This window comes from Hydra viridissima, unplaced genomic scaffold (genome assembly GCF_058129835.1).
Source record: "Hydra viridissima isolate aposymbiotic clone 2 unplaced genomic scaffold, HvirCarnegie_v1 scaffold_13, whole genome shotgun sequence".
NCBI lineage: Eukaryota > Metazoa > Cnidaria > Hydrozoa > Anthoathecata > Hydridae > Hydra > Hydra viridissima.
The window spans coordinates 7,508,665-7,521,496 of record NW_028324312.1 but is presented as its reverse complement, the minus strand read 5'-3'; the positions used below and the strand labels follow the sequence as shown (position 1 = coordinate 7,521,496).

The following is a 12,832-nucleotide window of genomic DNA, read 5'->3' as shown; positions in this document are numbered from 1 at the left end:
TTACGAAAAAAAATCACTGATCTCAAAATATAACTGGATAGCGTATTCAATAGTCTTTTTCAAAAAAATTTGAAGCCAAAATTGGCCTCCCAAGATGGCGACGATCGGAGCTCTTAGAGGTGAACATTTTATAAGGCTTTTTACAGAAATATGAAAGAAAATAATTAAACAGAGTTTTGAAAGAAAAACTAGACTATGAAATAAAGTTTTAAAAATTTTAAAGAAATGAAATGATTTCTAAAAAAATCAGACAATTAAAGAAATTATTTAGACATTAAGGTACAAAGTATTCAATATACTTTTTAAGTGCAATTTACGATTAAATAATATTTATGCATAATTCATGTACCTTTTAGTTCTTAGTTACCCAATGTAGAGTGCTAGAAGGTTGATAATATAACTGTATGGTAAGCGGCAGTGGTGTCTACTTACAATTTTGACAAATTTTATATTTTCAATTTTTGTAGCAAGATACCAGATATGTACATGCTGCATGAACTATTAGCTGAATGCTGTGAGTACACACAACTCAGGGGTTCCTTCTAGGATTACTTAATACATAAATGTGATTAATGGATATAGTATTTAATAAGAATATTAAATACAAAATATTATTTTTTAATATATGTTATTTTACTTATATATTATTCTTTGTAATATTTCAGCTTTCAATTATTGAGTCCGTTGTTTGACTTGTTATTCAAAATGACTTATTTAGGGAACTTTATGATAACATATATTTTGTATGTTATCAAACATTATCAACATTATGTATCTTATCAAAAAACGTATGATGCATAAATCATCTGCATTAAATGTTGGAATGCATTAGTACTTTCTTATCACTTCAAACAAACCAGTTATTTAAAATTCAAAGACAGGAGGTTTAATTAAACCAACCAAAAGTGTTGTTATCATATGCGAAGAAACTGAAAGATGTTTCCAAAGGTTGCTTGCCTCAATAAATGACAACCTTCTAAATGAAATAGGAATTCAAAATGCCATTTCTAGTACTGTCTTCAGTTGATTACTCAAAAATATTTAATAAGCAAACTTCTCATATGTTTGACTCAGTTATAACTAATAACCATTTATTTGCACTGATTAAACTTATTTCAGAAAACTATGCAAAAGTATGTGTTTATCACCTGGGTAAAGAACAAACCGTCAAAATAACTGGAAAAAAGCTTAGGAAACAATTACCAAAACTTATCCTATTCAAAAACCAATCAAAAATATTTCTTTGATATGATATGATATGATATATATGATATATATATATATATATATATATATATATATATATATATATATATATATATATATATATATATATATATATATATATATATATATATATATATATAAACTCTAGAAGGAACCTCTGAGTTGTGTATAATCACAGCACTCAGCTAATAGTTCATGCAGCATTTATAATTTTGTAGTGCCTATCTGATAAACAAATACCTAAAAAATATTTTATCTTAACAATAAAATTAGCTGCCTACCATGCTGTTGTGTCATTAACCTTCTAGCACACAGAATTGGGTAGTTAAGAACTAAAAGGTACATAAATTATATAACAAATGCTCACTACTTGAAATTTGAGATTTCTGTACAAGCAAACAAATACTTTTTTTTCACTATTATTAAACAAACTAAATTTAAGCAAATTAAAATTAAAATTTGTACTTAAATTTACTGAGAATTTTTATTTTATTATATTTATTCTAAAAAACAAAAACAGAAAGTTAATATAGAACAACTTTTTGTAAGAATATGTTTTGTTAAATAAAAAAACATTTATATTTGAAATTTATGTAAATATGTAATATTCCATTATTTTTATGAAAAAAATCTTATGTTAAACAATAAAACTAGATTTTTATTAGAAACTTATATATTTATCAATATTTGAGCTTAAGATATAAAACTTCATTATCATCAATTTCTTAGTTTTCATATCACCATTTGTTAATTCCACTGCCATCTTGGGAGGCCAAACCTGGCTTCAAAAAATTTTCCGAAAATGCTATCCAGTTATATTTTGAGATCAGTGAAAAAAATTAACACTTTCAAAATGGCTACGGTCCTTGGCAACGAACGTAATTTTTCACTAGAAACCAAGTAATTGCATATTTGCCAACATAAAATCTTTTGTTGCTATTTTAATTCAAATTAGTTTAACGATAACCCAGTTGTGTACTAAAACACTTAAAACAAGAGAAGGAACATCTAATTGTTTGTTAACATTTGTTGTTGAGAAAGGTGGCTGGTTAACTACACGTGATTTGTTTACACTTTTTGGACCCTGCGTTCTAGATTTCTATTCATGGAAATGTAACCAAATTTTTTGAAAAAGTTTGAAGAGACCTTCTTCCATTTATTTCTTTTGGCTGTTCTTAGCATTCAATTTTTTTAATGGACAAAAAAAACGCTTTTCTGGATTACCTTATTGACAATTAAAACTACATTTTATTTAGTTATGTTTTTTAATAAAAAAGGAGCTATATATTTTTTAACAATGTAAATGCTGTTGCCAAAAGTATTTTTAACTATTAAAATTCTCGTTTTTTTTCTTTCTTTTACATGATTCAGGAATTAACACCCTACTTTTAGGATTAGTTTTCTGATGGTGACATTTTAGGATGCTTTTTAACCGCTTTGTTGAGCAAGGAATAGATTGATAAACGCGCTTTAAATTGTTAAACTCAAGATGAATTGATTCTCCACCTTGTTCGCCATAGAACCCAAAGCCAGCACCCCATTTTTTCAAAAATGGAATAGCGTGATCTTCTAACATGTGTAACTTTGGAGGCACTGAAGCCTCAGGCCAAGTTGTACGGTAAAAAATCATCAATTCATCAATATTTTTTTCTAAAGAAAAAATGATAGCAACATGAATTATGATGTACTTATAATCCCAGCTTTATAAATTAAATCATCATAATTATCTCGCTAGGTATTGTTGTAGGTTCAGTATACTCTCCAACCTCAATAACTTTAACACAATAAAATTTCCAATCGCTTTGAGAAACTCATTAAAAGCAGAAAGAAAAAGAAAAAAAATCAAATAAAACATACCAAGTTCATTTAATATTTCTGCTGTCATAGTATTTTTTGAGGAGAATATGCTATAGCATGCAAAAAATTTATGAAAGAGTAATTTATATTTTCTACTGATTTCAATTGCTCTTTCGTGAATGCTTGTTCCAGAAAATCCTTCAAAAACAAGCTTTGGAATAGAATTACACAGATACAAATACAGTGAGAGTTAGTGAAGCAGCTGCGTTAATAGAAGAAACACCAGAAAGTTTATTTGTATGTGACAATTACTCTCCTTCTATTAATCGTATACAAGATTCATCTCCTAATCTAGATGTTGTTTCATCGGTAAATAGTTTAGATTTTTTGCAGGATGTTAAAGCTGAAGGAGCATCACTTGTAACACAACTTTGTGCAAATAGTAGCATACCTTATGGTATCATACCAACAATTGCCCAGTCATATAATAATATGGCTGGATCACTATCATGTTATTTTAAAGAAGAATTTAATAAAAGTTTATTATTAGCTGATATTGATCGTGCAGTTATTGACCAAATTTTTCAAGAAATGCAACCCAAATTGGAACTATGCAATAATCCTCTTGATTTTTTATCAACACATTATCGCATTGACTCTTATTTTGCAGGGCATCCTCTTATGGTTCAACCTGAAGGTATTTGTTATATGCCACGATTAGAGTCTCGTTGTGGGCATAGCAACTTTGTATATGATCAGTTTCAATATGTTTCTATTAAAAAAACTTTATTTAATTTGTTACAGAATGTAACAAATTAAATAAAGTAAATTCTGAGAAGTCTGTTAATACACCAGGTCTGCACTTTTTCTCGAGAATTGCATATGTAAAAGCAATTCTCGAGAAAAAGTGTAGACCTGGTGTATTAACAGACTTCTCAGACAGAAGTCGTTTTAAAGAACATTACCTCTTTAGTGATGTCTCTAAAATTTCCCTAATGATCCAATTGTTTTATGATGGTTTAGGTGTAACCAATCCGTTGAGAAGTCAAGGCTCAGTTCATAACATTGGTGTCTTATTATACTATAAAAAGTCTTCCACACGCATTTAACTCTTGTTTTGGCAATGTGCACTTGTTAGCAATGGGTTACACTCATGATATTGCAATTTATGGTCATGGACCAATTTTAAGCAAATTTGTTGATGAGATACAGGAGTTAAGCACTCTTGGATTACAAGGAGTATTTCCAGTTTTAGGTAGTTGTACAATTTATGCAAGTCTTTGCCAAGTTACTTGTGATAACTTGGCTCTTAATGGCTTGCTCGGATTTCTTTAGTCTTTCTCTGGCAGTCATTTTTGTACAATTTGCTATGCAACAAAAACTGATGTTCAAAATAAATTTGAAGATGAACTGTTTCAGATGCGTACTGTGCATAGCTACAAAACAGATCTAATTAATTTAGAAGCAAGTAGGGCAAGCAATAAGAACAGTTATAAATTAAAAAATCACTACAGAGGTGTAAAGACTGAATGTCCACTCAATAAAATAAAAGGTTATCATGTGACAGATAATTGGTGTATAGATATTATGCATACTCTCTTAGAAGGAGTTGTGCTTGCAGAATTAGGTTGTATACTTCATGGTTTGGTCATATTAGATAAGTGCCTAACTCTATCAGATATTAATAAAGCTATTTGTTTACTATGGGGAAAAATAACTATTGAAAAGACTTATAAACCTGCAGAAATTTTCAAAATACAAGAACCCGGGCATGTACTTGCACCCTCTATGGAAGCAGTACAATGGTGGGCTCTGCTCAAGTATTTACCAAAGGCTGTTGGAAAAATAATCCCTCTAAAGAATAAAAACTGGAAATTTCTGCTTCACTTGTCTCATTTAATTGATTTGATTTTTGCACCATGTTTTACACATGAAATGATTGTTTATATGAAGCATGTTATTAGTGATCATTTATCTATGTTTAGCAAGTTATACTGCAACAATGAAGTAAGGTTACGTTCAAAGCATCATTTTCTTATCCATTTGCCCAACATTATAACAAAGCCCGGTTCACTTGTTGGCATGAGTTGTATGCCATACGAATTAAAAAATTCATTTTTCAAAAGGTGTGCTCATATTGTATGCATTTTTACCAATATTTGTCACACTCTAGCACATAGACATCAGCAGCAGGCTTTGGAGTCACAACTCTGTAACAAACACATTCGCAAAATTATTACAGTGGTAAAATATAGTATTGAATCTACTAATTTGCTTCCTTTTTATAATGCTATACGTAATACACTGTTTTAAATCATGTGAAGTAATTGCTATTGCAAAAACATTACATGCAGGAAGTGTTGAATACAAGCAAGGACATTTCATTGCAATTAATATAGATAAGGAGTCTGGCTTGCCAAACTTTGGAAAAATTGTATGTTTTATTTCAACCGCAAATGATAATCAAATTAATATGAACAGAGGAGAGGAGTGGTATTTTGTCTTAGAAATTGTGAAGACAAACGATTTCACTTATCACCTTCATTCTTATGAAGTAATATTTCTTTGTCAACCAGAATATCAGATTTTCAAGCTTTCTAATTTTGTTGATTATCATCCACTTTATTGTCATAGTTTGCTCGCAACTACTGAAAAGAAGCACTTTGTTCGATTGCCCTATCATGTTTTTTAATTTGTAATATCTTGTGTAAATAGTATAAACTTAAGTTGCTTTATATAGATCATTCAATAGCAAGGTTTTATTATTTGGGTTTTGGTTTTTTTAATAATATAAAGGTTAAAGTTTCTTCAATGTTTTCTTTATAGCAGATCTAAAAAAAATTGTAGAAAATATATTTATTCAAAATTTTACATTTGTTCAAATAATTAAGTAAAAGCGTTTTTTAAAACTTAATTATTTTTTTATTGGGATTTTTTTATTTTTTTATTTGGAATTATTATTTTGATTATATTTAGTTTATATATTTTTAAACCATGAGTCTAAGCAACACACTCGCTACTGTATTGGAGTTATCCATTCTTCCTGATGAAATTCAACATGCTTTATTGGGTATGAGTTTCTCTCTTTTAATATGTGTATCTTTTAAAAGATGTTGAGTTTCTCTTGAAATAAACACACCTAATATAAATGATTTAATTAAACTCTAAACAAAAAACTATTTTGTTAAGAAAAATTAGAAATATATCAAATTTTAATTAATCAATACACATATAAAAATATTTTTATTTATTATTTTGTTTTATTTTAGAATCTGGTTTTATGCTAAGGTAATTTTTATTAGCCACAGAAGCGGACCTTATTCAATTAGGATTTAGGATGGCAGAAAGAAGGTTACTGCAGGAATGGATTAGGGGTCAATTACTTGTTAATGTTCCGGTTGTTAATGCTACCCCACAGTGTTTGCTGAGTATTGGTGAGTCAGTTAATGCCTCCCCCAGAATCAGTAGCTGTACCACAACTAGTGTAATCAGTTTCAAGGTTAGTTTTCAAACACTTAAGATATGATTGCTGAAATGGCAAAAATGACATAGATAATATAGACAAGTCACAATAAAAAATAATTATAATATTAATAATAGTAATAATGATGACATGGTATATTTTGTATTGTACTTATATTCTAAAATGAAATAATATGAAAGTATGTTAGTTACATGCTGATTCCATTAATTTTATTAGAATCTGCGAATCGATAATATTATATCAGAGCAGAGGCAGCAGCATGGACCTATTTGTGGTAAGCTATTAACACAAAAGTTGAAGTCAGGAGTGCCGATTGAAAAATCAGAAATGTTATTTCTAACAAAAGTTTGTGGGCGATATCTGATGAATAACTGTGCTCAGTAAGTATAAATATAATGAAAAATTTAATAGGATTTTAATTAGTTAGAATAATGTTTCTATTTCCTTATTTCAGAAAAGACAGGCCAAATGTTACTGAGAAGCAGGACTTATCAAAGTCAATTATTGACTGTTTTCCTATCTTACCCGATGGAACAGCGAGTGGCTATGTGAGTAATATATTTATTAATTAACTGCTATTTTAAACTTTGTGTGTTATTTTTTGTGTTATCTTTAGGGATACTTCTTTGATAGAAAATCATTTAGTGGAAAGTTGGAATACTTTGTTCGTAGCAGGCGTTCTGATTGTAGAGATATAACTACACTGTGGAAACATTCACCATCAAATAGGTAAATATTAGATCTGTTCTTTCGTTTAATAAATGATGATAATAAGTCGTTATGATAGTTGTCAGCCCTTTGTTTCAAATTTAAATAATTTTTTTTATGGTAGTCATGCAACTAATAGAATAGGTCTCACAACAAGTGATGATATTGAAAGTGCCATTCGATTACTACGTGAACAACGACCAAATGCTCAAAACAAAGAAGAGGTAAATAAACTCATGGAGATGACAAGAAACCATCGACGATCATGGATTAACACATAGTTCCCCTCGATTACGGAAATTGTTAACCAGTACCCGCGACTACTAGACATGCCAGAATCAGTATATTTAAATTTATTTAATAAAACTTATATATTGATATTTAGAGTACATGAGTTATTTTGTTTCTAATAACAGTTAAATTAAAATGAAATTATAAACTATTTATTAAATAATGAAGTTATAATTAAAATTATTCTGTGTATATGTGTGTGTGTGTGTAAATATATACTCTTATTAGATTCTTAAAGAATTCCAAAGTAGCAATTGTTTAGAAACAAGATTGCATGTTGAGTGGTAGAAATACAAACCTAAAATTTTGGAATATGCCAAATCAAAACCGTCATTGCATACTCTAATGTTTTCTTTAACAAATGAATTAGATGAAGGTAAATTATGAACTTTTACCAGTTAAAAATTGTAATGAATTTAGAAAACTTAGTAGCAGAGTAATAGGTTTTAGTTCGAATATACTTATTTTCTGAAAATCGTTTAAATCAGTTCAAAATCAGTTCAAAATTTTTTAACTGGTAATTTAACTTTTAAATTAAATTATGCTTTACTAATATATTCAAGTTTTTACTATTTTTTTAACACTATTTTAAATTATATTCTACCTGAATAAAAATCATAAAAATCTTTTTGTGCTCATATTTTTTATTTGAAAAAGTTGCAAATCTTGCAAATAAATATCAGTCTAACTTTTTTTTCACTTTTTTCTTATATAATGTTAGACAAGAAAAGTGAGCTTGCGGTTGAATGCCTTGTTTGGCTTCTTCCTACCCCACCACAAAAATCAGTTAAAAAGGCTCGTTTGCTACCAAATGTGGTCATGGAAAATCTTTTCTTTGACTTCAAGGTATTGTTTTTTGTTAACTAATGTTTTTAAAGAACTCGTTTCCAGTTTTTTAGTTTATTTTCATTGCTAATATTATTATCTGTTACTGAAACATGTAAAAAAATATTTTTATACATATTGCAGGATGATACAATTGACTGTGCACTAAAAGTACTGGAAGATCGTGGAGTCAAACAACCGATGCTGTTGCGCATATCTAATGGATATTATATTAAAGCAGATAATACAGTTATATCACTTGCTTTTTGCAGCTGTTTTATGGAGGCATTAGAGTTTTTATTTATGTCTTTTTATGTTTTCGCCGTCGAATATCCGACCGAATTAAGATTTTTTTATGGCTTTTTAGAGAAAGTCATGGGACTTAATATTACTGTAAAAAGTGCAACCGTTGCTGATTTGTTTACCAAAATAACTTTTCTTCGAAATTTATGATGAATTTAAATCCCAGTTGGATTTAAAGACAACTTATTTGTTTTGTTTTTTAATTGATGAGAACTTTTATCGGTATATTTCTTATTTGGAGATAACTATTTATATTTATTTTTTAATTTAATAATTGATTATAATTGTTTGCCTTTTTAGATTTGCGGTTTTTAGATTTTTGTTATCATCTGAATGTATCAATTGTTTCAGTTCAATTGACAGTAATTTAATATTATGATATTAAAATGTTAACCCATCTTTTAAATTCCGTAATGCTAAAAAAAATTAAAATCAATAAATTACGATATACTGTAGTAAAAAGTTTTAAATATTAAAAAATCTTCAAAATATTTAAAGAAACTTAAAATGCATAATGCACAATAATGCATAAAAATCACAATAATGTGTAAAAAAAACAAACAGTAATGCATAAAAAAAAAAAACTTTTGTCGAGCAAACCCACAAGCAGTTTAATAGCCGTTCTCTTATAAAAAAGAATTAATTCCAGATTAAAAAAAAAACTCCTTAAAGGATATATTGCATGATTTTATATCATTTCTTATTATTGTTATTAATAATAATGTCTTAGATTTGGAATAAATTCATTTATAAAAGAAAGGGAACCTGAAGCATTTTATGCACATGATTCCCGATAAAACTTTTTCCATGGTATGCTTGTCGCTGAACTTTCAGTTTTTGTAATGCTGTTTCAATCTGTTGTGTGCATGGTCCCTCACCTTTCTTCAGTGTAGATTGGAAGCTCCAGAGTATTACATTGTTTTTTCTATGGAAGTATTATAACTGCTTTTAAATAAAAATTAGTTAAATAGCAGGAGTAATAGCTTCCATGAGGAAACATTGTTCTGCAATCATCCAGATATAACAAATAAAGTACTTAAGGTGGTACTAGCCTATAAAATTTCAAAATTTTCCTCTTTTTATTATTATACAAATTTGGAAAATATTATTTAATAACACTGAATTTTTTTTCATTGTACATAGTTTTTAACAAATATTACACTGAAAATCAAAGGATTGAGAGTTTAGCATTATCATGACGTCAATGCCAAATTTTTAAGAAACCCTTAACTTTTCCTTTTCTTTAGAAAATCGAGTTGAGGGAAGTAAATTGACTTTATATTTTCCACATTTTCAGGATTATTTAATGTAGCCATTGTCATAGCATCATTCACCAGCTGCATTTGTTCATCTAGATTAAAAATAGAACTTTGAAGGTCTGACAGTTGTTTTTGCTTTGACATAAATTCATGATATTTTTCAGAACAGATGCTGCTATCATTTTTTAATACTCCTTCTGCTGCTATTAGAATATCCAATTCATGGGCTTCTTTTTCAAACATGTTGAAATATTTAAGATAAATCCCAATAGCAATGTGCAGAGTTGGTAAAGAAACCTTGGTACAAATGTATGCGTATGAGTTATAATTAAAAAAAATTAAATTAACTTTTAGTGATGTTGTACAGCAAAGCAATTATCACTAGTTAAAGTTGAGTTAAACGAGAGAAATAATTTTACCTGATCTAGAGGTACCTTCAAAATTGGTTCTGTTATGACATTATTGAAATTTTTAGCATCTGTCTTGAGACCCCCATTTTCCATTATTTCCATACATACATATATATGTATATATATTACTTGCTCCTCTTACTTATACTTCATTCTTTGTAGATCTTCTATTTGTTCTTGAAATCTTGTCATGGCTACTTTGATATTGACTCTGTAGTCCTTTGCCTCAAAAATGTTGAAAACAATAGTATTTTCTTTACTATTTGGATTTAAAGTATTTGTAATCTGGTAACTCATCTTAAAACTTCCTCCACCATAATCTCCTCCAACTTTAACTTGAATATCTTTTTCAGGAATGAACTTATGATGTACAAGACCATTACAACTATATATATATATAAACAAAAATATAAGTTGGCAACTTACAAAGATATACAAATTATATAAATCGTATTTTAATGCTGTAAGCTACACTTGCAGTGTTAAAAATTGCTTTAATGTAAGAGATGTGTCATTTGCAAATTGATATATGCTACATTTGCTTAACAAATATTTTTTCTAAAGATTTTAATTTTTGCTTAGGTAACTTTAGACCTTTCTAGTTGATCAAGATGTCTGAGAATATGTGTTGAAATATCTTTTATATAACCCCAAGGTGCTTGATTTATTTCAAACTTTCCATTTTCTTCTTTGTAAAAGGTGAAAGGAGCATTTTCAACCACAATGTCATCTCCAGACCAGGTTTCAGCAACTACTCTCTGAGAAGCATATGATGCAGTGCCTATGTCAAATGTTTTAAGCCACCTGTTAAGAAAATAAGTTATTTCAGATTATTTTGATATCAATAACTAACTGATTAGAAATCATTATCCAATTGCAAATACCTGGACATTGTTTTAAGTTTTTCCCATGGGATACCCATATCTGTTTTCATAGCTACCATTTCATTTGCACTTAATTCAATATGTTTAACTGTTGAATTTGCTAGTATCGATTGTCTTGTCTCTGGTGGAAGTGCTTTTACTAATTTTGAAGTTTGATAGCCAACTGCATTATTTAAAGTGCCTGCTACAACTTCAAGATGTCTCTTGATGGAAGAATTTCAACTGCGGGTGGTTGATTTTGCTACCTGGTTGCTACAGACATAAGCTTTTGGTGTATGTGTAAATAACACTGGCTGGAAAGTAAGCAAGTAAATTAATTATAATTTATGGTTTGATAAAGCTAATTTTGTTTGTTTTTTTTGAAATAGAGAAAAGTTACTTACTCTTGGCCCTCCACTTTTAAATTGAATTGATTTGTCTCCTGATTTTTCCATCTTTTGTTTAATTATGTGAAGTGTGGCTTCTTCTACTTCTAGTGGAATATCACTATCTTTAGTTAGCTTAAACATCTCAGATTATAGTGATACTTGATCTATATGGTGTGGATGGCGATGATGATGATGATGATGATGATGATGATGATGATGATGATGATGATGATGATGATGATGATGATGATGATGATGATGATGATGATGATGATGTAGAAGATGAAGACGATTACGACGGTGATGATGACAATGATGATGATAATAAGGATGATTTTGCAATACAGATAGTTTTATGAAACTTATATGATTGATATTCTTTTAATGCATTGAATTTCATTTTGCATGCAGAACATACAAGAGTTAACATTTTTTAAGCAGGGAATCAATTTTTTTACTTGCCATCAAGTCGTCATAATAAATATTTTCTTTGCCTTGTGGGCAAAATGTTTTATTTAAATGCTTTTGTTTCATTTCTTCAACTAGACATAAAAAGCAAAACAAATGTTCACATCGTTTTAGTGTAACAGGTAATTTTGGTATTTTATTACACATACAGCATAGACATAGCTCTAAGTAAGGGTTTAGTTCATTTTTAAGCTCTGATATATCTATATTTTCACTCAGGCTGTATATAGTGTTAAGTGTTAAGCTTTCTTTTATTGATGTAAGCATGGCAACTGTCCAACGTTTATTTTTTCCAGGTCTTCCTAAAAAATCTTTCTTTGTTTTCAAAATTGATTGTGTGCCTATTGCTCCCTTTCGTAGTTTCTCAGCCATCTGACACACTACACAGTTGCTGTTGTGTAGCTGCCAGCCAGAAAATAAAGTCACAGATGTTGTTTTTTTCGTTTTGCTAACATTATTAACTACACAGTAACATTTATGACATATTCTTTTTGGATGAACACTCTCTATATCTGTCAGTTTGACAAAAAAAACTTTTTCTATTCGATTTTCAGGCTAATACTCATAGGGTATTGCTTTTTTCCGAGCCATTTGCCACAAACTCTGCACATGACTTTCAAATTTGTGTTGTTTAGTTCCATCTAAAGACAAAAAAATAATATTAGAGAATGCAAATTTATAAACAACGCTAGCTGGTGCTTTTTCAGTTTTTTATATTCGCGCGCAATCAAATTTCAAGATTTTTTTAAGGCTGATGTAAACTTTGCTTATAATACGAACTATCCCTACTTACACTTTTTTTAGAAGA

The 12,832-nt window shown here is 29.0% G+C and overlaps 1 protein-coding gene and 3 pseudogenes across 2 annotated transcripts; 3 read left to right on the top strand and 1 right to left on the bottom strand.

Annotated features, from left to right (window-relative positions):
* Window positions 1–22: 22 nt before the first annotated feature.
* Window positions 23–7,241, top strand: LOC149880252 (uncharacterized). The gene is made up of 6 exons (XM_090070614.1): window positions 23–119; window positions 6,001–6,094; window positions 6,327–6,523; window positions 6,725–6,888; window positions 6,963–7,056; window positions 7,125–7,241. Exons 2-6 carry the CDS (start codon window positions 6,019–6,021, stop codon window positions 7,239–7,241), a joined length of 648 nt encoding a protein of 215 aa, XP_089926740.1. The 5' UTR covers window positions 23–119; window positions 6,001–6,018.
* Window positions 2,480–12,665, bottom strand: LOC149880250 (uncharacterized; annotated as a pseudogene).
* Window positions 3,266–5,987, top strand: LOC149880253 (uncharacterized; annotated as a pseudogene).
* Window positions 7,343–8,935, top strand: LOC149880251 (uncharacterized; annotated as a pseudogene). Its single transcript, XR_016446364.1, has 4 exons — window positions 7,343–7,557; window positions 7,736–7,883; window positions 8,229–8,353; window positions 8,477–8,935. The product of XR_016446364.1 is annotated as an uncharacterized LOC149880251 (transcript).
* Window positions 12,666–12,832: the final 167 nt, after the last annotated feature.

What these genes read in the sequence shown, in the direction of transcription:
- LOC149880252 (XM_090070614.1), top strand. Translation starts at nt 6,019, where the DNA reads ATGAGTCTAAGCAACACACTCGCTACTGTATTGGAGTTATCCATTCTT. An exon ending in CTAGTGTAATCAGTTTCAAG is followed by an intron (nt 6,524 to 6,724) that starts GTTAGTTTTCAA and finishes TAATTTTATTAG; the next exon opens with AATCTGCGAATCGATAATAT. An exon ending in ATGGAACAGCGAGTGGCTAT is followed by an intron (nt 7,057 to 7,124) that starts GTGAGTAATATA and finishes TGTTATCTTTAG; the next exon opens with GGATACTTCTTTGATAGAAA.